The sequence below is a fragment of the Carex rostrata genome, chromosome 12 (assembly GCF_964058835.1).
Source record: "Carex rostrata chromosome 12, lpCarRost1.2, whole genome shotgun sequence".
Lineage (NCBI taxonomy): Eukaryota > Viridiplantae > Streptophyta > Magnoliopsida > Poales > Cyperaceae > Carex > Carex rostrata.
This window is the reverse complement of record NC_135929.1, coordinates 1,523,900-1,547,857: the sequence shown is the minus strand read 5'-3', so window position 1 is coordinate 1,547,857 and position 23,958 is coordinate 1,523,900. Positions and strand designations below refer to the sequence as shown.

Sequence of the window (23,958 nt, the reverse complement as noted above, 5' to 3'; positions counted from 1 at the left end):
ATCCATGAGTTGCTTGATTTGAAGCCCCAAGAAGAAGTTCAATTCACCCATCATGCTCATCTCAAATTCACTACTCATAAGCGAAGAAAATTCCTCGGCCAGTGCCGCATTAGGTGAACCAAAAATTATGTCATCTACATAGATTTGCACCACCAAAAGTGATCCATCTCTTTTCTTAGTGAAAAGAGTTGTATCATTATTGCCTCTAATGAATTCATTGTCAATTAGAAAGGAACTTAATCTACCATACCATGCCCTAGGGGCTTGTTTGAGTCCATAGAGAGCTTTGGTGAGTCTATATACATGATTAGGAAATGTTGGATCAACAAAGCCTTGAGGTTGATTAACATACACCTCCTCATCTATGAATCCATTCAAAAATGCACTTTTAACATCCATTTGAAATAGTTTGAAATTTTTGTTTGAGGCATATGCTAAAAGCATTCTAATGGATTCAAGACGAGCTACAGGTGCAAAGGTTTCTTCAAAGTCAATACCCTCTTGTTGTTTGTACCCTTGAGCTACCAACCTGGCTTTGTTGCGAATTACATTTCCATCTTCATCCTTTTTATTTCTAAAGACCCATTTGGTTCCAATAATCATTCTATCATTTGGCTTAGGTACAAGTTCCCAAACTTTGTTCCTTTCAAATTGAGCAAGTTCATCTTGCATGGCACAAATCCAATTTGGGTCTATATTTGCATCTTTAAAATTTTTAGGTTCTATATGAGATACAAATGCACAATGACCAATCATTTGATTTAATTCGGATCTTGTTTTAACTCTTTCCCTAGGATCACCAATTACATTAGAAAGAGGATGAGAAGATACTTCCCTTAGGTCTTGAGGAATTTGATACTCAATTCGTGAAGATTGCATCTCTTCGGTTTGTATTCCTTCAACTCTTGGATCCATCTCGACAATGTTGGTTGCATCCATTTCGGGTTGAGTTTGCTCGGGTTGATCCTCAATTGTATCGGTTCTTGTCTCAATTTCATCTTGATCAAGAATTGGCACTTCAACACCTACAATCTCAATACCTTTCTCGACCTTTTGATTAGCATTTTCATCAAATTTAACATGCACGGATTCAATTACAATTCTTTGAGATGGAATGTAAATTCTATAGGCTTTACTTGAATTTGAATATCCTACAAACATTCCCTCAATAGATTTAGAATCAAATTTAGTTACTTTAGGAGATTCATCAAGAACAAAGCTTTTTGAACCAAATACTCTAAAATGAGATATCTTAGGCTTGTACCCTTTCCATAGCTCATAAGGTGTTTTATTCAATATGGTCCTTATGCTTACGCGATTTACCACGTAGCATGCCGTATTTACCGCTTCGGCCCACAAGTGTTTGGGTAAGGGGTATTCATTTAGCATGGTTCGGGCAAGCTCAACTAAGGTTCGGTTCTTCCTCTCAACTACCCCATTTTGTTGAGGTGTGCGAGGAGCCGAATACTCATGTTTGTATCCCCTTTTAGAGCAAAGTTGATCAAATTTTGCATTTTCAAATTCCCCCCCATGGTCGCTTCTAATCCTAATGATTTTTGACCCCTTTTCATTTTCAACACGTTTGCAAAATTCAATGAAGTTGCTAATTGCATCATCCTTGTGTTGTAGGAATAAAACCCAAGTAAAGCGACTATAGTCATCTACAATTACATATGCATATTTCTTTTTGGCCAAACTTGGTACACTAATTGGTCCGAATAAATCCATATGTAACAATTGCAAAGGTTGATCGGTTGAAACCATGTCTTTGGATTTAAAACTACTCTTGGTTTGTTTACCTTGAACACATGCATCACATAATCCTTCAAGTTCTAATTTATGTGTTGGTAAACCACGCACAAGGTCTAGTTTGATCAATTTCTTAATAGTATCTATTGAAACATGACCTAACCTACGATGCCATAACCATGATCCACTAGATACGGCACTTAGACAAGTTTCACCGGAATCAAAATGAGTAAAATACAAGTAATATACATTTTTCTTTCGTTTACCCGAATAGATTAGAGCATCATCCGAAGATCTAACTAAGTGACAAGCATTAGCATCAAATTTGGCATAGTATCCCGAATCACATAACTTACTTACACTAAGTAAGTTATAGTCTAATCCATCAACTAGATATACATTGGATATGGTCAAGTGTTGGTTACCAATTGAGCCTATACCAATAATAGAGCTCTTCCTTTGATTGTTTCCAAAGGTAACCGTACCTCCATCATATGGTTCTAAGAATTTAAAGTTTGATTTGTCACCGGTCATATGGTGTGAGCATCCACTATCAATGATCCAAGCACTTTCCTTTTGAGATGAAATCAAACACACCTACAAAGTATATATTAGTTATTATTGAGTTAGTAACTAACATATACCTTGCTTTTAATCTCCCCCTTTGTATTTGGCAATTTTAAAACTTTTAGGGGAGATTAAGTGTGAACCTAAGATAGAATAGATTTAGGAACCCAAACAACATTATGTTTGTTGTTTACATTCCTAAATCCACATTCTAAGGAAGTGTGGCCAAATTTACAACAATAGTTGCATATTGTAGTCGATTGCTTAAGTGTAGTAGAACCGTGTTTGAGAATGGATTGGTACTTCACTTCACATACACTACTCTTATTACTATCATGTGACCTATTTGCAACTTTGAATGCAACACTTTTGATTTTGTTAGAATTAAATCTATTGTGATGTTGGGGAACATCTCTAGCTACACCATTTCTTTGAGTTTGGTTTTGTAAAGCATTTTTATTTTTAAGTTCATAAAACCATCCATCGGGTCCTTTGAAATAAGTTTTGTTTGACCCCTTTGGATTAAACATGTTCTTATCACTATTTTGAAAAGTATTTTTGTTCTTGAAATTTCTTTTATTATACTTATATCTAAATGCATAATTAGGTGACTTTTTATCTTGATTAGCATTTGAGGCATGAGAGGACTTCAATTTGGATGACTCCTTGTTCAAGGGAGTCAAACCATTTTTGGTAAAGAATTGATAATTTGAATATTGTTCACAATTAAACTTTAGCTTTTCATTTGGAATACTTGAAGTTTGAGAATGTTCCCCTTTTTCTTTAGGGCTTAGCATGTGATTAGATTTAAGTGAGGATTTACCCTTCTCAAATCCAAGACCAACTCTATCATTTTTATAATAGGATTGATCATTTATCAATTTGCTCACATAGTAGGGATCTAGACTAGTGACTTTTGATAATTCACTAGGAGATTTCAATGCCCGAATTTCGGTTTCCAAAATTTGAACTTTAACTTTTAAAATGCCTATTTCACCTAAGTGAGATACTTTTAATTTTTTATTTTCAAGTTCTAGCATGTCATTTTTTGCAATTAATTTTTGGATAATACCTTCCTTCTCAACCAAGATTCTATTTGACTCATCAAGGAGTGATTTCAACCTAGATTCATTATCATAGTGCATTAGAATTTCACTATTGAAAGTGCTTGTATCATTGGTATCTAACCGATTCATATTCAAGTCATTATTGGTCTCATTTGTGATGATACAATTTTCAATATCAATTTCACCACTATATTCTTCACCACCTTCATTTACAAATTCAAGTTCGGTCTCATAACCATCAAGACTAAGAGTTGAATGTACCTCACTAGCAAAGTTTGTTGAGGTGTTGACTCCTTCATCTCCCTTCTTGGCATTCCTTGATTTAACAAGTTCCATGAGAAAGTTGATGGTTGTTTCATCGGTGATGTTCTTGCTAGCTATAATTGAGTCTATGTCAATCTTTGAGGAATCTTCATCTACACTTGCCATCAATGCAAGGTTGATCTCCTCTTCATTATCCGATTCCGTGTCGGATTGTTCCGTCTCACTATCCGAGAACAAGGCTTGCAAAGCTTTGGCCTTCTTCTTCTTATACCCGTCATACTTTTGTCTTGGTTTTCTATCTTGTTGTGTTTCGCCATCCGTGTTCTTCAATTGTGGAAATAGCTTGAAACATGTTTGAATGGAATGCCCTTCTCTATGGCATGCGAAACACATTACCCTTTTGTTCTTCTCTTCTCGTTCCTTGTTGTATTTTCTTTCAAAATCAAGCATTCCTTGAAACATCTTGGATAAGAGAAGAGCATCCTTGTATGTTTCATGATCAATTTTGTTGATAAATTGATCATTTGAGAGACGGGTGTTTGAGGAGCTTGGAAAGTTTCGGTTTTGTGCCGGAAAAGCTACGGTTTTGGACTTTGAGCTTTGCTTCAAATCACCGGATTGTCGAAGTTTTTCTTCAAAACTCCTAAAATGAGCATAGAGGTCATCCGGTGTGAATGTGTCGTGCGTGCCTTGGATTGCCTCTAGAGCACTCACCAACCCGGACCATTTATCCCTCATGAGCATCACCCTTAATAGCTTACCTACAAGTTTATTGTTAGAAAGTGGTTCTCCCAATTCGGTAAACTCATTTTGGATATGCATAAGTCTATTATACATATCCTCAATGCTTTCACCATCTTCAACCTTAAAGGTTTCAAATTTTGCTTCTAAACCGGTTATTTTGGTTCGTTTGATTTGGGTATTCCCTTCATACCGGTTTACAAGAGCATCCCACATTTCTTTCGCACTTGATGCACTACCAAAGAGTGAGGCTACCGATTCACTAACCAAATTGAATATGGCATTGGTTGCTAGATCATTGTCTTTCTTGGTTTGTTTGGAAATGATGGTCTCAATTTTGGCATCGGTTGAACCCTCGGTAGCTACACTTGTGTATGTTGGTGTATACCCTTGTTCAACCACATACCATACCTCAAGGATATTCAAGTAATTGATCATGGTTTTCTTCCAATGCATGAAATTTTTGGTAGTAGTACCAAAAATTAGGGGTTCTTTCACGGATCTATAAGGTGCCATTTGTCAAGTTGATCTAATCTCCAATTAAGTGTGTCTTAACTCGAGTAACTTGCTCTGATACCACTTTGTTACACTTAGGGGCACCTCTAATTGCTCAAAAACTGAAATTAAATTGCAATTGAAAGTAAAGAGATGAGTTTAGAGAAATTTGACACGCGGGGTGATAACGGAGTTCGGCAAAACAAAGGCCTACGTCTCCGGGGCTTCGCAACCTTGTGAGGTGCGCCTTCCTATTACCCAATACGAAAGGATTACAACTTGTGAACCGTTGAGCCCTTACACACCAAGCGGGAAGTCAAACGGCCAACTCAAAGAGGTGAGAACAATGTCTCGATTATCTAGGAACACAAGAGAAACACTCAATAGCTTACTCTAACCTAATCTATAGCTAGATTGGTGAAGTAGGTTGAGGTTGCTTGAGGGATTTTGAAGTTATAGGCTCTCACAACAATGGTGGATTCTAAGCTCTCAGAAAATCACTTTTTAAATAATTAGGGTCGGCTAAGGTGCTTTTGAAAGTGATCCCTTCAATCTATTTATAGTGGCAGCTCAAAAATGAGCTGTTTGATATAAAACGTTACCAACGTTTTATTCAAATGCGATTTAGGGTTTTAATTCTCTGACAGCTTAGTAAAACGTTGCTCAACGTTTTATAAAACGTTACAATGTTTTATAAACGTTATAACGTTTTCTAAACGTTCCAACGTTTCTAGTTTATACTGAACACCTGTTCTTCAGTTGTTCTGAGCCTGTTAAACGTTACAACGTTTCATAACCGTTATAACGTTTGTAAAACGTTACAACGTTTTATAAAACGTTCTAACGTTATAACTTGGTTTTCTTTTGATATTTTTGAAGCTTCTGATCATTATAAAACGTTACCAACGTTTTGTAAACGTTCATAACGTTTTATCCCACTTTGATCAACCTCACATATACTTTATCAATCTTTTGGATTTACATTTTATATTCTTGATAAAAGTCTTCGTGATTTCTTCAGTCCAAGCATATTTCATCGCAGTTCTTTCTCTTCTTGGACCTATATGTTCTTAAAATAGAAGAAATCGTAAAATTCAATAATTGTATGTTTTTGCAAATTAGTCAAATAGACGTAAAAGATTATTGTACGAACAACAATATTGGATCTGTTTTTTCGGCCAAGGTACGAAACATTTTGTCTAATTTATTTAATCCAAAATTATCTTTAGAATCAATTGATATTATTGATTTTACAAGTAGAATTCAAATCTGTGTTGTTGAGCTCAGTACAGGGGATTTGGATGAAGCAAAACAGAAAAAAATGAGTTAGGATAGGTGTAGGGTTTAGGGTTTATACCGAAATTTACTATTACCAAACTTCAATTAAATTTTACCTATCTAAAGTTTGTTCAATCTCCAATTGAAAGTTTGTTCGATCCCCAATTTGGCCAATCCCCAAAATGGTTGAAGGATTACAATTTGAGTTAGACTTCCATTGAGATTTGGATGAAGCAAAACAGAAAAAAAAATTGAGCAGTAGCATTAAAACTCTCCATTGTTGCCAATTGTTCTTATTTAAATTTAGAAACCTGAAATTTCTGTCTTCTAATCATTTGAATATGAAAAAAAATTGTGATTAATCTCCTAGTCACTCTTTGAAAATTATTTGGCAAAAATAATTAGGAACTGTCTGTTAATCAACCACAATTTTCTTGTACATATTTAATTACTGCCTTTTATTAGTAGGTGAGTTGTGATGTAACCATTGCAAATAGGTATAATGATTGATTATATCTAAATGTATTTATTTATGTGTTTAATAATATTTTATAAATATGGTAGATTAATTCATTCTTGTGTACTATTAATTTAGGTATAATGGATTATCCACAATTATTGCAGGTGGACTTGACAATATTGGTGTGTTACTACCTCCTGCTATGCTATCCGGGTATGGGTAGTAGTTGGTTTCCGATGTGATTCGTTCTGAATCAATAATTAGTTCAATCACACTAAATTTAACCATTGGAGTTGCATTTTCCATGATCATTTCCCTAATTTCAAGACATTCTATCGGAAATAGGGAATAGAAATACAGTGTTCTAGGTGGTGCTGTGTTCATTCGTGCTTTAATGGTCAATTTGTACTCACTTGGGAGTAATTGAAGATGCACATGAATCTGTCTCCGTAATTCATCAAGACTAGTGTTTCTAGTCACATAAAATGTCCATGCAACACTTAAATTATAACCATCTTCTGTTTGTTTACGTATTACTTCACCTCTGTGGTAAATATTAACAAATATCCGAGCCATTTTCCTGGTACAAAAAACCATAATTTGTTGTAATTCCATTTTCAATTTTACGGTCCTAAATATTCATGTAATAAAAAAAAACTTACGATATCTATCAGCTTGACTCGCTTAACACAATGGTGTTGCCGATCTGTTCTCACATGAATTTTGAGAAGATTGAGAAATTTGGTCTCTTTTTACATAAACCCTATTTTGAGAAAGAATGCTGGTTGAGGAAGGACGGTTACATAAACCCTAAACCGCAAAAAAAAAATAAAATAAATGTTTTGATCGGTAGAATGTTTACGTACCCATACAAACTATGGAAATATTTTAATGTAACAAATGTTTAGATAGGTAAGATTTCTACCTATCTAAACTCTATTTCATACTGAACTGTAACGAATTCCTGTTGTTGTGGCAGTTGGGGAAATAGGTTAAGATCGGTGCAAATTCTATCCATCCTAACTCTTTTGATTTTTTGAATCGATAAAATCTGTACCGATATTTCTATCAATATAACAAACACTGTACTCTTTATGTTTCTCCCTCTACTTTTTTTCTTAATTTCTACGAATAAAAAATTTCCCCTTAATTATATAGAGTGCACGATTTACGAGTCTGAGCCTCTAGAAAAAGAGACAGCGTACGTATGCGCGCTTCACCAAGTTATCATCAAAACACAGTTACATCAGCTCTTCCAGCCTTACGCTGGTTTGCTTTAATTTAGTAACGAATATCTGAAAACCCATAATTTGAGGTTATCTTTAGACTAGCAAATAGTCTGGTTTCGTGTTGAACATTATATTAATTGATTATTTCATTGGAAGTAGTCTGGGTTTCTTTCTTTATATTTTCCTATACCAGTAATATATAGTGGAAAGTTCAACATATTTTTTATTCACAAAATTAACATGATTTCCTTTGTTTCATGACAATTTAGTTTTCCTAACATATATTAGCTTGTCGTGTTATACGTACGTAGTAATGGAGATTCCAACATATATATAATTTCATAATTCAAGAGCCAGCTAACCTTGTATTAATTACGTGATCAGCTATAATATATTTTTCTAGTCCTTTGTTGCACTTTTGATTCTCTTATGGGAATTTTATGAAATTACTTACTCTTCTGAAATAAGGCTAATATTGTTTTTTCTTTTCTTTTAAACTTGGTAGAGACTACCATAGTACCATGGTTAAAGTAGCAAATTTGTTTACAACACCATCTCCTAAAAATAAGGCTAATAATAAGTTGTAATTAATTATCAAGAGCTTATGGTGGACGCGCGCAGCTGGTACTTTTCCTTAGGAGTGTCAAACTCGTATGAAATACGTACATTTATTTAATTATTCAATTCATTTTGTATTAGATAAGACAAATACGTACGGATGAAGATATTTTCAGAGTTTATAGGTTACGGGTATATATATTTATGGGTAAGACATTTTCATATCTATAACTTTATAGGATAGTTTATAAATACAAATTAATATATAATTTTTAATCATTCATTTAATAGTATACATAGGGTGAAATTGATTTATTTAATGTCTTAATATAGTTATGTTTAGTTATAATAATTTATATCTTTTAAGAGATAAATAGGCAGACAAATATATTTTTTCTTCACATTTTATTATATATTAGGTACATATTTGTGTTTAAAGCAGTACATGTTATTTCTTTGCTATTTTGTTGTAGCTAGATTATCTAAATTATCAATTTATGCCATGCATCATTTCCGTTATCCTCCGTTGTCTGTTAACCATAACAGATTATAAGTTTATGGATATATAAGGATAAAAGCTTAATTAAGGGAAATTAGGTTATAAGTAAAGACAGTTCTTGGTGAGGATGAATCATATATAAAGTCGGCTCTACTTGATTCATACAATAACCAGTGACGACGCTCTAATGGTATTATTTGTTAATGGAAAATGTGTCATGGGAAAGAAAATAGGCTTAGAACTATCACTGGGTCTAGCCTCTAGGACAAACACTGGCTGGGTGTGGAATCATTCATAAAGGTAGCAAATATTTGATCTTAAAATAGGCTTAGAACTATCACTTTAAGCAATTAATAGCATGCAATTTTTATAGAACAATACGTACGCAACTGGTCTGTATCTTAAGTTTTCTGTATTCTTTTTTGTTGTTCAAAATGTAATATAGCCATTTTGCAATATTGTGGCGTATCAAAAATATTTTTTGTGAGAAATGATATATGATCTCAAACATACTATAAAATCTTTTGTCCATTATAAGGGATGGAAAAAGGTCCATTAAATTTACTATATATATATATATATATATATATCTCAAAGCATATTTAAGTTTGATCTAAGACATGAGAATGAACAATGTAATGTATTTCAACAGTACATTAATTGTTATCATATCTCATATTATATATCCTCATATTTTATATTGTAATATATATATACATTGATGATCTATACCAATTGAAACACATATCTCTATTTATGGTCAATTCCTGTTTATATTGATTCCATTGACAAGAAGAAACACCCTGACAATTTTGCGCCAGCTTGTACAATCTATTTCTTGTCACTTCAGTTTTTAAAATATATACTATATATAAAATTAACCGATGTAGAAAAAAATCAACAGCAAGTTGTAAAACATTTCTTTCTTTTTTTTTAAAGAAAAGCCCTTAGGCAGTCCAACTGTGTAAACCATTTGCTCATTAATTTGGAGGGACTGTGTACTTGGCTGCTTGGTGCTTGCATGTAGGTCCTTAATTATGATACTGTTTTGTTTTTCTTTTCTGAGCAATAGCCAATAGGGGTTCTTAATTTGAACGCATATTCAGATATTCTCTGCATGGTGTGGTCCCCATCCAGATTGGAGAGAGGCGTCATGCGTGTGCACTTGAGTGCCTGAAAAATGTGATCACATTATAACGAGTTATTAATCCTTAATCATTTCAGTATCAATTCATTCTCATTAAATGATATCGTTCGGCATTAATTAACTAAGAAGTGACGATGGATGGACTAAGTTTAGCATGGGCCCCACGAGGAGACACTCTCTGCCTCCTAGACCTAGTCCCTGCCTAGCCTACGCGCAACAGCTGCAGCGACAGCACAGGTACGCCTCCATGCAACAACCGAACAACGCTACTTGCCAAAAATTTCCCTCTTTAATCATAGTTTTCTATCGCAAAACTAACCGATATTAATATTCCCAAAACACCCTTGTTCTATGGATGTTAGATTGTTAGTCATGTTTTGTAAAGGGTAACCTGGGAAATTCCAATCCTTACCTAGGGTAAAAGGTAAAGACAGTCTTCTATATATCTCTTGTTCTACTCCAGTTCGAGTGTTCTCTCTCTCTCCAAAAACCTTCCTCTGGTGCGCGCAAGAGAAGAGTCTCTGATCTCTCTCTTTCTTCTTTCATTGTTTTGCTTGTATATTATCTCTTGTTCTGATTTGTAATTGTCATAGGTTTTCATTTTTTTAAAAGTATTTGTGCTTATTTTTTCTTCGATTTTAATTAGGCTCCTACTACGAAGTAGATGCGAAGCTTCCAGCGATATCTTCTATTCATCTAAAAGCTGCTCGTCTTTTAAAGGTGAAAAATTAAAAAAGCAAAACGGATCTCTTTTCTCTGAACTTTTTAGGATCAAAATTTTAATGTTTTCTTTTCTTGATCAGCTACCTTCTTTGATCTTCGGCTCCTCTTGCTAACTTTAATTTTTATTTATCCATTTAATTATCGGAGCATCATTATTCTATTGATGTGCAGTTACTAGAACTATAGTTGTGCTGAGATCCATATATATCGTACCAGAGGTGGTGAATGGATAACACCTCTCCATCGGATCCTGATTCACACAAAAGGGTTACAGATTCTGGGGATGACCTGGCATCCTGCTTGCATATCTTGCGAAGAAGTAAAGCGATCAAATGGGGGAGCCGTAAGAGGGTGAGTTATTTGCCAAAAAAGGTAAAAGTGGTGAAATCTAAGATGAGTTTCAGAGGAGAAAGTGAGTCTGAGAGTAAGGTTGGAGGGAGTTCTAAGCAAGGCATGACAGAGAGTGAGGTAGTTGAGATAGTGCCTGAGGTGAAGAAGCTCAGTGATGGTAAGAGAATGAGGGAAGGTAGCTCTGGTGTAAATGAGAGGAAACTGAGAAAGATCCCTATCCGATGGTCGGCTGAGAGGTGTGAATCCGCGAAGAAGTGGCTTGTAGAAGTGGTGAGAGAGATGGACGCCACGTGGCAAAATCCGGTGCTGAGGCATGACCTGAGAGAGAAGGCTAGAAAGCATATAGGTGATACGGGGTTACTGGATCACCTCCTGAAACACATGGCGGGTGAGGTTTTTGCTGATGGGAAGGAACGGCTCGTCAGGAGGCACAACACAGAAGGTGCCATCGAGTACTGGCTTGAACCGGCTGAGCTGGCAATGGTTCGTAAGGAGGCTGGGATCACTGATCCATATTGGGTTCCTCCTCCTGGTTGGAAGCCTGGAGATGACATCTCAGGTGGCGCCTGTGATGGCCCTTGGAAGGAGATGGTTTCTCAATGCAAAGAAGAGATCAATCATCTCAAAAGGTAGCTCATTTTCTATTACTTTGTCAATTATAAATTGATAAGACCTAATTAATCATACAGAGTACCACACAGAACGTAAGTTGCCTGATTTTAGTGTTATACTAACAGTAGAGTTTATGAATGCAGTGAAATTGCGGAGCTCAAGTCTCTCAAGGAAACTGATGAGAAGGCCCAGCAGGTGATAATGCAACTAGCTATCCACAATTTCTTTTCTTTTTAAGAAAATTTAAGTATATACAGTTGACCAGTCTGCAGCTCTCGGCAGGTTACTTTTTTTCATTTTCTGCACCATCTCTTTATTAGTATATGGATACATATATTGTATTTTTTTTTTCTTTTTTTGCATTACAGTTGATGGATATCAGACTCAGTGTACCCACATGTGGGCTATTATTCGTTATTTAATTGCTGAATCATTAATGTTCATTATAAAGTGCCTCCTTTTCCCTTTAATTATAAAATATATTATTGATGATGTCAAATCTCAAATGATTGGTATATTAAGGGATGGAGCATGGAAGTGTCATTGAATTAATTGTTACTTATTGATTTTGTATACTTTATTCATTCTTAATTACCTGAAATAATTGGCATTTCTATATATGGATGATGTTTCTTTGAAGGAAGTGCCTTTACATTAATTGCATGTATTAATTTATATTTCTGAGTGATTTCTTTTCCTTAATCTACAGGAGAAATTCCAGGGACTTCTCATGCAATATGGAAAGCTGCAAGAGCAGTTCACTGCAATATCCAATTCTATGGTGTCAATGAAGGTATAAATGTATTTACATGCATGTGTAACTCCCCAAAAACCTATATATTACTTCCTAAGTGTAACTTTCCTTATCTACAATTGAGAGCTCCTGATACAATATTTCTCTTGGTTTGCGCATGTTCCTTGCAACAGGAAGAGATTTTCTTGTTGAAAGAGGAGAATGAAAATAGAAGGAAAGAGGAGCTTGCCAAGGCGGTTAAAGAGACGAACTTAGCCGGTTGCTCTGGTGAAAAACATTCAGTGCAAGAGGCAGAGAAGTGTAAGAAAGTAGTGGAAGGTGACAAAGCCGGTACTAAAGAGAAGACTGAAAGGAAAAACGGGTCCAGGATATGCTGGCCTGAGGGCACATTTCTTTTGCCAAATATGGCAAGTGCCGGTGGCTACTCTCCCAATTCCATGTCACTGCCACCTCAGCTTATACTCCTTCCCAGCCCGACTTCTCCCCTCCCTCCACCGCACCCTGCCTTCTTTTTCCAACAACAGCCTGGCAGCCAGACCCAATCACAGGCGGCCGTTGCTCAGTCTCCGATTCAGGTCACAGCTCACAGGCCCACTGCCAGATATCCCTCTCATGTAGGTATCCCTTAATCAGTAACAAACACTTCTCCATTTATATTTAAATAATTATTTATTTTGTCAACTTTGGCATATATATATATGTTTCACACTTCACTAATTGTAACAACAAGATTTCTGTCTCATTTATTTATTATATGTTCTAGGTATATATGCAAATGGTCCGCATTGCAAATTTACACAAATAAATATGTATAAGCCAAAAAAACTAGGAAATTAAATGAAATAGAACAATTATGAAGGAATTAGTCCTTTGTGATTAAGTTCTGATCGTATGGTGATGTTAATTAGGGCATGATGATATCAGGAGCTAGTAGCCGAGTGGACCGTGAAGAGAAGAGAAATGATGCCGTGACCGACCTGGCTCTTGCATCCTTCAAGTATTAATTAATATCTAATAAATACTCATTCTGATTTTATTATAAATTTGGTTGTTCAGTTGTTATAGTTTTCCCACTTCGGACAAATATTACTTGCGTTTTAAATAGTATGCATTAAGTACAACAGTATGGAACTGTTTTGTGAAATAAGGAACGACAGCTAACTTCTCATGACTAGTTGTCAGTATAATATATAGAAGAGGAAGATTTTTTTTTTACTTTATGTGTGTTATTTTTGTCATCAGCAGAAAACACACATACTTTAATTAACATTATATACAAATCCTTGAGAAAAATACTCGTGTATGTTTGTGCCAATATTGATATTTAAATTTCACAATAAAATAAGTGAAAAATACTCGTGTATGTTTGTGCCAATATTGATATTTAAATTTCACAATAAAATAAGTGCAAGTATATGTCGATGAGTAATGTGACCATAGCTCTGTTTTGGATGCCTTTGGATGGAGCAAGAATAATACTAATATGAGAATAACACCATTTTTTTGAGCTATTCGATATTTGGATGTAGCAAGAATAGCACTAAAGATATGTTTGGATGGTTTGAGAATAGTGCTATCGTACCATATTATATGGGTTAGCTCACTATTCTATTAACCCAACTAAAAGTTGAATTAGCTACTATTCTCAAACTTGAGATTAGATTTGTTCTTGCTCTATTCCTTGTTTCATCCAATCATAAGTTACAAAATCTGTAAAAACTATAGTTTTATTATTAGAAAATTTTAAGACATTCTTTTATTTTTTACAACTTGTTTTATTAATTACGTACAAAACATGTCAAGTCTTCAAAACAGGTTTTATTCGCGCACTGTACAACTTGTAATCATTTGTAACTATTTGCAATTACAAAACATGACATTGCTTTAGTGCAAATCACTGTACCAATTAAATGCTATTTAATTTCCCGTTAAAACTAAGAATGGAAGTTGGAAAAATAAATGTTGGGCACATTTCATATATCTATGATATTCTCCACCTAGTAATTATTATTTCATGCTGCATGTAACGATTTTTGTCTTTACAATTTCTATAATTAAAGTATGAGTGAGTCTATGGTACTATGCATATTACGATTTGGCACCGTGCTACGGCTCTATATTCAAGTTTTCAAATCCTAACGGTCGATCCGAACCGTTCATCTTGTTCTCCATATTAATATGTGTTTGGAGACCAAATTTTACATTTTTTGAAAATTTTTTACTATTTTTTTAGATTTATTGAAAATCACTGTTTTTGGATGGTCCAGAATTTTCAGATCAAGTGATTTTCTAAATATCTAAAAAAATAGTAAAAAAATTTCAAAAAATGTAAAATTTGGTCTCCAAACACATATTAATATGGAGAACAAGATGAACGGTTCGGATCAACCGTTAGGATTTGAAAACTCAAATATAGAGCCGTAGCACGGTAACAACCCGTGATATGCATAGTACCATAGACTCACTCTTAAAGTATTATAATTTATATGCATGCAGGGGCGGATTCTTAATTTTGATCAGAGATAGACACAAAATATTGATAGGAGTACAATTTTTTTTTCTCCTGATGAATCAGAGCAGAGTAGTAGATAGGGATTTAAAAAAGTCACAATATGACCGGATACATCACGGCAACACGGTTCCATCACGGCACATGTAGTGGTTTGCTTTTACCCGAACGGGTAATACCCGTTTTACCCGGCCCGTACCCGTTATCCGAGGTACCCGTGCCCGGGTATAGGCGGGTAAACGGGTACGGGTTTGAGACGGACCAGACTCAATGATTCGGGAAAAAAACCCGCCCAACCCGTACCCGAAACCCGTCTACCTGCACCCGTTTTACCCGTACCCGCACCTGTTTACCCGACCAACTTTACCCTTTTACCCGTTTATCCTTTACCCGTTTACCCGTTACCCTTTACCCGTTTACCCATTACCCTTTACCTGTTACCCGTTTTATTTGAAATTCGAAATTCAAATTTTTTTGCAGAAACAAAGACAGAAAAAAAAAGAAAAAAAAAACGGAAAAAAAGGAAAAAAAAACTAAAAAAAAGGAAAAAAAAAACAGAAAAAAAAAAACAGAAAAAAAAAACTAAAAAAAACGGAAAGAAAAACAGAAAAAAAAAGTAAAAAAAAAAAACAAAAAAAAAACAGAAAAAAAAAATACCCGTACCCTACCCGAGGTACCCGTACCCGTTACTCGAGACGGGCACGGGTTTGAAACGGGTAGGGTACACTTTTTTAAAAACCTACCCGTACTCGTTTTACCCAACTACCCGTCCTACCCGTACCCGCCGTACCCGTACCCGCCGTACCCGACTACCCGTCCCGGGTATACCCGAGGTACCCGTACCCTACCCGAGAGCAAATGTCTTGTTACATGCAGTGACTCGCATGCCCAGTCACATCACGCAAAAGATTTGGACCGTTAGATCTTGATCGAATAGTGAATCATGAATAAACTAACCTAAATTATGAAAATAATAGTTAAACGTAACTAAACATGACCAGTCAGTCACATTTGGACACGTCATGTGTGGTCACGTTGTGATTAACGTGTTCTAACCATTCACGTTCCATGACCATCCTTTCAAATTTGGTCATGGCACGTCACAACATGTGATCGAACTCATTGTACATTTTTATATTTTTAATAGTTAACCTCCCTTTTCTCCTAACGAATTAACAATTTTTCTAAATGGAGCAGTGAATCAGACTGTCTTTTTTTTTTCTTTCTTTTACACGAATCAGTCTGGACTGACTTTCTATTTTGCGCAATTTTCTTTTACTGAACCGTAAATTAAATCCAAAAATAAATATTACATCTATTCAGAAGAAGCAAGCACAAATATAAAATATCAATGTATCTAATTTTTTTTTTTTCAAATCTAGAGAACCCCATTTGGGTCTGCCAGTGTATGCATGGTCGTATTTAGAAAAGGTGGTAACAACCTGTGCACACATGTACGTATATGTAACACCCAATATCCTCTCAAATGAAATATTATCATAATTGGATTTGTACAGATGATCAATTTTTCATTGCCTTTAATTTCCACTGTCAATCTTTGCAACTGACAATTTGACCTATTTTTATTTATATGAAAGCACAAGTGCGAGAGGCATGAATAAGACTATAAGAGAGGATACCTCGACAAAGAGAACGAAAGAGAGATCATCCAGGTCTAGGGGACTCTTATTGGGTCATATCTGTAAAGGCCTATTAGACACATGACAAGGCCCAAGTATCTCATTTGTTTCTGAAAAATATTCTACAAACATTGTGATCACCTTATTTTTACTGTACATAGATCATGATATGTATCTCTGCTACATTGTCCTTTTAACAAGTAAGAAGCCTGTATGTATGTATATATATTATTAAAGCTTTGAAACTATGAATGGTTAATAGGGGTGAAAACAGTGTGGATAATATCCGATATGTATTTGATTTGTATTCGAAAAATTAGATATGGATATCCGATATCTAAATATCTATATGGATAAAAATACTGATATGGTTTTACGTTTCAATTATCCGTATTCAAATAGTAAATATATATCATATATTTTAATATATATTATACAAAAATTATGTTATTCACTGTTATAATTAAATATATATTATACAAAAATTATGTTATTCACTGTTATAATTAAATATATATTATGAACTTTAGTATTTTTTTAATAATGTTTTATATTATTTTAATAAATATCGGATCTAATCTGTGTATCTGTCTGATATTTATTATGTATCCGTATTCGAAGAAAAAAAAAATATAAATATGGTTTTACCTCTGTCCGCTTCGTATTCGCTCTGTTTTCACCTCTATTATTGGTTAAAGTTGATGAGAATGAAATAAAAGAAAAGGAATGGGTTAAACAGAAACCCCCTATATATCTCAATCCCATTTCTTCTCGAAAGCCCATGGGAACCCAGAAAAGAAAAGAGAAGAACCGTCAACTCGAATCAAATAAATGAAATTAAACATGAAGAAACCACAATCCGATCTTTAGAATCCTCCTTCACCCACGCAGAATAACTAAGGCGTATAATTGAATAGATTCCAAATTTCAAATTGATATATATACATACATTCTCCAGCAAGGTACGAAACATGTGTATAAGTGAAGAAGAATATAGAATCCTAGCTACGAGATTGTCAAAAAATGAATTTGGAAATACGGTTGAATACTGTTATGGAGAGAGAGAGAGAGTCAGAGAGAGAGAGAAATAAAATAAAAATCCCAGGAGGAATGGGACGTGGCAATTGGGGAAGGATCGATAGCGAAGGGAGAAAGAGAAGAGAATATTCAGCTGGTCTCTGGTCTTTCGTTGCTCCACCTTATCCGATATATTCCCTTCAATTAAACAATGGCACGGCCCCCCCTGAGTTAGACAGCATAGCAAATCAAGAAAGAGAACTAACCAATTGGGAATACATAATTGGCCGAGAACTACTCGGGGAAGGGTGTATGTGTTTTATATACAAATGTTTGCATCCATCCCTCTCATTAACGCGCGGTCCCCATTTGAAGCGCGCTTTAGTTATTATTCTAGTGGAAGAAGGAAATATGTGAAAAATCATTAAAGAGGGAAGGAAAAGGTGAAATGTCGAATCATTTTATGAGCACATAATGTGCTGCTCCCCGTGCTATGAATATCATCTCCTCCTATCCAAATTTGATTGTACCTTCTCATTGGTTAGTCTGTCACTCAGTCAACTGCAAGGTGGCCTTCCTTTTCTCCGGTAATTTTTCTACTAGATTCCCACAGGAGTTTTGTTCCCTCGGTAGTCGGTATTCAAATATAATTTTATTTATAGAAATTTATGTAAGATAATTTATGATATTAGAATGATTGTTCCTGTATTTAGATACATAGACGTAACCGAAAAAAATCCGGTTTCAACTATTGGAGCCAAAAAAAAATTCGGATCCACTGGGATGCCACAACAACACAAATAATTACTTGAAAAATTTGGTATACGAAAAAAATGAACTTATTAATAGCTCTGAAAAAAATATTCAAATCCATAGTTTGAATTGAGAGAGACCGAGAGACAGAGGGACATTTTATATTTGAATCTTCTGTGGCCAAATCAGGACATTATACGTAGTTTATGATAACCTCAATAGATTTGAACTTATTTTAGAATCCATAATTTGTAGCCGATTTTATTTTCCGGTTTTTTCTACTACATCTAAATCCACATGTACTCATTCTACGACCATTTTTATTAATACCTCAAGAAAAAAAAAGTTAATTTTAAAAATAACCCCGTATTCTATTTTTTTCAAAACCCAACCGCCAGGCCCACAGGCGGCCCAGTAAATAATCAAACCGCCTGTCCCATGGAACCGTCTCCTCTAAGTTATAACGTATCTATTTCGTCATTTTTATTTGCAAGCGTAAAACTAAGTAATTCTATTTCGTCATTTTTAATTGTGGCCCACACTCCCAGCAGACTGCCTGGGCTACGGGTGGTCCACTGGGGATGCCTATTTATTCGGTTTTTCTCTCTCTCTCTTCACTCCAAACTCATTCTACCACCCCACCTCAAAGGCAGAGAGAAGGGAGAAATAGCTGAAGGCGATTTTCAAGGCGACTACAGCTACAGGTAATTAAAATTTTTAATTTTTTTTTAATAATTTAAATATTTTTTAATTATTTTCTAAATAGCCGTTGATTCATGTTCAATTAGTCTAATCCATTACTGTTCAATTAGTCTAATCCATTCATTATTTAGAATCAATATAAGTCTAATCCATTACTGTCATTTGAAACCCTAGTTACAATGGCACCCAAAGTTGAAAAAAATAGAGGAAGAACTCAAACCAAACGCGAATAAAAAAGAACACTTATTAATAATTTTTGGACGGCTGAAGCCTACGCGATGAGGAATTTGGAAAAAATATTTTCACCCAAAAATAATGAAGAATTTCTGAGCACTCTTGATCCATCAATTAGAAAAATGCTGATTGAAAGCTGGGTAAACAGGGTCCCTCCACCTAGATGGAGACAGTGCTGCTTATGTGAGGTGAAGGGAGATATGGTGGATATGTTCTTTTGTTATAAATGTGGCAAAGCTGTTGACCCCAATTGTATGGACCCGTATGCAGATCCGGTGAATGACGCTCGTCTCACTAAGTGGGAGTGTCCTACGTGTGTTCGTCGGGCTGAGAAAAAGAAGGGAGCAAGTTCCTCAGCTCGTAATGCTTAGTCTGAATTGTATGTTATTGTAGTGTTTTATGTTTGAATTGTAACGGTTTGTATAATTGCTATGTTTGAACTGGTTGTTGTTGTATGAATTTTATGTTGTTTTATTTTATGGACTCGACGGTATTGTATTATTTTGTACTGTATCTGGATTTTATGAATTTTATGTTGTAGTATTTATGTTGTACATGGGCTGCATTATTTTTGAATATGCTAGAAATAAGTATAGTTCTAAAATAGTCTAACATAGTTCAACAATACAATTAAAGTTCAACAATACAATCAAAAGAGCTATTAAAGTTCATAACTTAGTTCAAACCAAATAAATCAGTTCACATAAGCAAAATAACAAGTTTATCTGCCATCACGTCTCAATAAACCTAACAAATGACTAGTTCTTCTGGTACCAGCTGTAGGTGCGGCATTACTTGTAAAAGCTGGGCTACTAGATGATTGGCATACGGGAGGAGGGAGTTGTGTTCTACCAGTTGCTTTAGCAACAACTCTAGCATTTTCTTTTTTGTTGTGTTCGTTTATGGCATCTGAATATAACAACGCAATTCAGATAGTAATATAATAAAAGCATACATTAATTTTGTACAATGCTGTATACCTGCCACGCGCCTGTCGCAAACAGAATGGTCGTCTACCATCCATCTCGTCCATGGTCATTACAATACGCTTGTGTCTCCTCCTCCTCTTTCTTATCCATCATTCTGAAGGGAGTATTTTATCACCGACATATGCAGGCCACTCATGCTGATCAGGATAAGAATGGAAAGATCCACCCCAAGTGGCAGCAAGGTAATCGGTACGATACATGTCGGTGACATAGTGATCATCGCAGAAGTTCCTCACTCGGCATACCGCCATCACATGACTACAGGGTATGTGAGCTAGCTGGGGTCCTTGGCATGTACAGTTTACCGTCCTGGCATCTCCGAATTTAACCACATACTTGCAAGCCCCCTTCACAAACTCCATAGTGTCATCTGATCTACGGCTGGTAGGAACATACTCATTCGAATTTTGCACTTTGAATTATGTACCATCATTACCCATCGGGATCACGGACATAGTTGCACCTTTGTTCCTGTGTTGTCTTAGTTTCTCCTCCACCCTTGCTGAAAATGATTGATTCCTCCTTATTAATCATATGGCCTTAGCACGCCGTTCCTGAAACCAGGCATTTAACTTGTAGAATGTGTCCTCTACAACTGCAGCCACAGGCAACATCCGGCTCTGCTTGAAGACTGCATTCAGCGACTCGGACCCGTTGGTGGTCATAATTCCCCAATGCCAACCTCCATCACGTGCTTGATATATTTTCTCGTATGCTGGTGGCTCGTTGACATCTCTGGGATTATTTTTGCCCACTTTCATTAAGTAGAGATTTGCTTTTGGCATGTACTACAAAAAATAAGAAAATAAAATAATATAAGTAAAACAATTGTACTAAAAAAATTGTCTTCTGAAAATACAATAATATATGTGAACAATTGAAATACCTATACCTTTGCAAAACTGCTAGTCATCTCTACCACCCTTCTCGGCTTTTTCTTTCTGCAATTTTGTCTAAATGTTTGTAGAACCCATTTGTCGCCCCCGGTTGCCTTGGAAAGGTTCTTCGCAACGTGTTGCATACACAACCTGTGCACACACTGGCCAGTACGTGTTGACCAACCGTAATCTTCACGATCAAAAACCTATTTTATTCATTTATGTTGGTCTGATATCACACAGAAAAACTTCCCTTCCCCAATCACCCGTCTTCTTAAAAACTGCATAAAAAATCCCCAGTTCTCACCGTCCTCTTTATGAACAATTGCAAAGGCCAAAGGCAACAACTGGTTCTCAGCATCATATACACATGCTATTAGTAGCCTCCCCTCGTAATGGCCAGACATGAAGCATGCATCAATGCTGATAACGGGTCTGATGTATGACACAGCTTGGATACAAGCCCCAAAAGCCCATGTTATACCCTTGAATTGTTGAGCTCCCTCTATTAGTACTCCGTCTTTATCAAAAAAGGGCCATGCCATCGCTCATATACGATCCCGATATTTGTACTTGCCATGGCCTGGAGCAATGGTGCCAGGTAGCCGTATGAATCCTTCCAACTACCGAATATTCTGCAGACCGCAAGTTCACGACCTCTTCACAGCCTGTTGTATTTTGGGGTTGCATATTTGTATTTGTGTCTGACGGTCATAGCCACCGCCTTGATGCTCATCGATGGATCTAACTTAATGTCCTCCTCAATTGCATCGGCAATTAGTGATGCCGTCAGCTGTGCATGGTTTGTCCTTATGGATACAGACTTGCATGTATGAGGTGGTTCACACTTCTTAATTATCCATGCTTCTCCTGAACCCGCAGGGGTTACATAAAGGCGGAACTCGCACTGCGGGTGAGTTTTACATAGCACAACTAACCTTGTTCGCTCGCTTTTGTGTATTTTACATTTCTAGTTGCCGTGAACATGAGTCTCATTGATTTTCTTTATAAGTTCATCTATGTTGGTATAAAGTTGCCCTGCGGCAAGTTCCTGATTGTATTCAACACGAGGACCAAAGAAACTAATGTCTGCCTCTTCGAAAGCTGTGGTGTCGTTGAATGTGGTGATTGGATGTTTATTTTCCTGACCTCTAATTGGGAATTTTTATGCCCTAGATAAACCTGGTACATTTGCATCACCATCTGATAAGTCATCAGATTCCCAAACCCCTTGGTATTCATCCCCCATTTCCATTTCCTTTTCTGGTATAGCATCAATAACATCAACATCAATATCAATATTAGTTCGATTAACGGGTACCGGTCTTGACACTGGCATAGTTGGAAATCTAGGGATTATGGGTGTCGGTCTGGATGGTGGTGGTAACTCTTCAGTATTTTCTGGGGAGTTGTGGTACCCCTGGTTGTCATAATGGGAGTGCTGGTGGTACCCCTAGTTGTCATAAGGGGAGTGTTGGTGGTACCCCTGGTTGTTATAAGAGGAGTGCTGGTGGTAACCTTGGTTGTTATAAGGGGAGTGTTGGTGATACTCCTGGTTGTCATAACCCGAAGGTCCAGCCCCAGCTGCACTTCAAGGTCCAGCCCTAGCCCGGGGAACCCTCTTCGAATATATGTCAATTACTGGAACCCCACTAGCCGCAAATTGAGTGTACACAACTCTCCACAAATTCACATATGTTACTGGAAACCTCACAAAGAAGGTCTACCCCCACGTGAGTTGTCAATCCGTGTAGCCAATTCTATTTCATACCTGTTGGGGTTTACAACAGTATTTTCGTATATTAGCTGCTTAAGTTCTTGAAATGTGGTATTTTCATTAACCTCGAAGCCAAATGCGGCCTCTTTCGTGTACTGCACGCCATCTTCACCCCCTTGTAGCTTGCCGCTCACATACAGTGCAACTAACATATTTTCCTTAACAAACTATATTTAAAAAATAATTTTTTAAGGATTAAAGTAATTTTACAGTAATTATAACGGGTACAGTAATCAATGGCTAATTAGAAAATAATTAACAAGAAACTAAAAAAAAAACCTGTTGCTACAGTAAAATCGTCTTTCAATCGGCCAACAATTGCTTAGAGCTCTCTCTCAAACATTAAAATCGCAGTACAATAAAATTTCAGTTTATAGAATCGTTGGAGTGAGCAGGAGAGAGAAAAAATCTGGTTAAATAGGCACCTGCCCATGGGACAGACGGTTTGATTATTTACTGGGCCGCTCGTGGGCCGGGTGGTTGGATTAGTTTTGAAAAAAATTAGAATGCAGGGTTATTTTTAAAATTAACTTTTTTTCTTGGAGTATTAATAAAAATGGCCGCTCATTCTATCACCATATATTATTTTAAATTAATTTATATAAATACAAAATTCTCCGTATAATTGATGTCAAAATCACAAATTGAATATACTTTCTTGATATCCAAATGACCACCAGTACTGATATTTCCAAGGACGTCAGTATTTTATCCATCCTGGTTAATTTTTAGGATTTCAAATAAAAAAAATTATGTATTATTTTTCACTGATGTATTAAAACTATCTTTCTTGGACTTACTACCTATCATATTTTAATTAACTAAGAATTTGTAGCTTGATTTTCTTGAACATTTTCCTCGAAGGCTAACTAATAATAATAGCTTTTTTGCTTCAAAATAATTAATTAGGACAATCAACGAATCAGATGCTGACAAAATCTAAAAAGTAGAAATGACAAAGCATT

General features: G+C 35.8%; 2 protein-coding genes across 2 annotated transcripts; one reads left to right on the top strand and one right to left on the bottom strand.

Annotated features, from left to right (window-relative positions):
* Nucleotides 1-9,447: 9,447 nt before the first annotated feature.
* LOC144562988 (protein AMEIOTIC 1-like) lies at nucleotides 9,448-13,003 on the top strand (the record flags this gene model as incomplete). Its single annotated transcript, XM_078312359.1, has 6 exons — nucleotides 9,448-9,457; nucleotides 10,701-10,774; nucleotides 11,150-11,757; nucleotides 11,884-11,935; nucleotides 12,441-12,533; nucleotides 12,668-13,003. Coding segments are annotated over exons 1-6 (1,173 nt in total), but the record flags the coding sequence as incomplete, so codon positions are not given.
* A 7,860-nt stretch (nucleotides 13,004-20,863) lies between these two features.
* LOC144562987 (uncharacterized) lies at nucleotides 20,864-23,145 on the bottom strand. Its single transcript, XM_078312358.1, has 3 exons — nucleotides 23,059-23,145; nucleotides 21,231-21,422; nucleotides 20,864-21,126 (listed from the first exon to the last, which is right to left on the bottom strand). The coding sequence occupies exons 1-3, from the start codon at nucleotides 23,143-23,145 to the stop codon at nucleotides 20,869-20,871; spliced, it is 537 nt and encodes a 178-aa protein (XP_078168484.1). The 3' UTR covers nucleotides 20,864-20,868.
* Nucleotides 23,146-23,958: the final 813 nt, after the last annotated feature.

Coding starts and splice junctions, on each gene's coding strand:
- LOC144562987 (XM_078312358.1), bottom strand. CDS start 23,145: ATGTTAGTTGCACTGTATGTGAGCGGCAAGCTACAAGGGGGTGAAGAT. Junction 21,423..23,058: donor AGGCCGCATTTGGCTTCGAG/GTTAATGAAAAT, acceptor TGAATAAAATAG/GTTTTTGATCGTGAAGATTA. Junction 21,127..21,230: donor TGACTAGCAGTTTTGCAAAG/GTATAGGTATTT, acceptor TATTTTTTGTAG/TACATGCCAAAAGCAAATCT.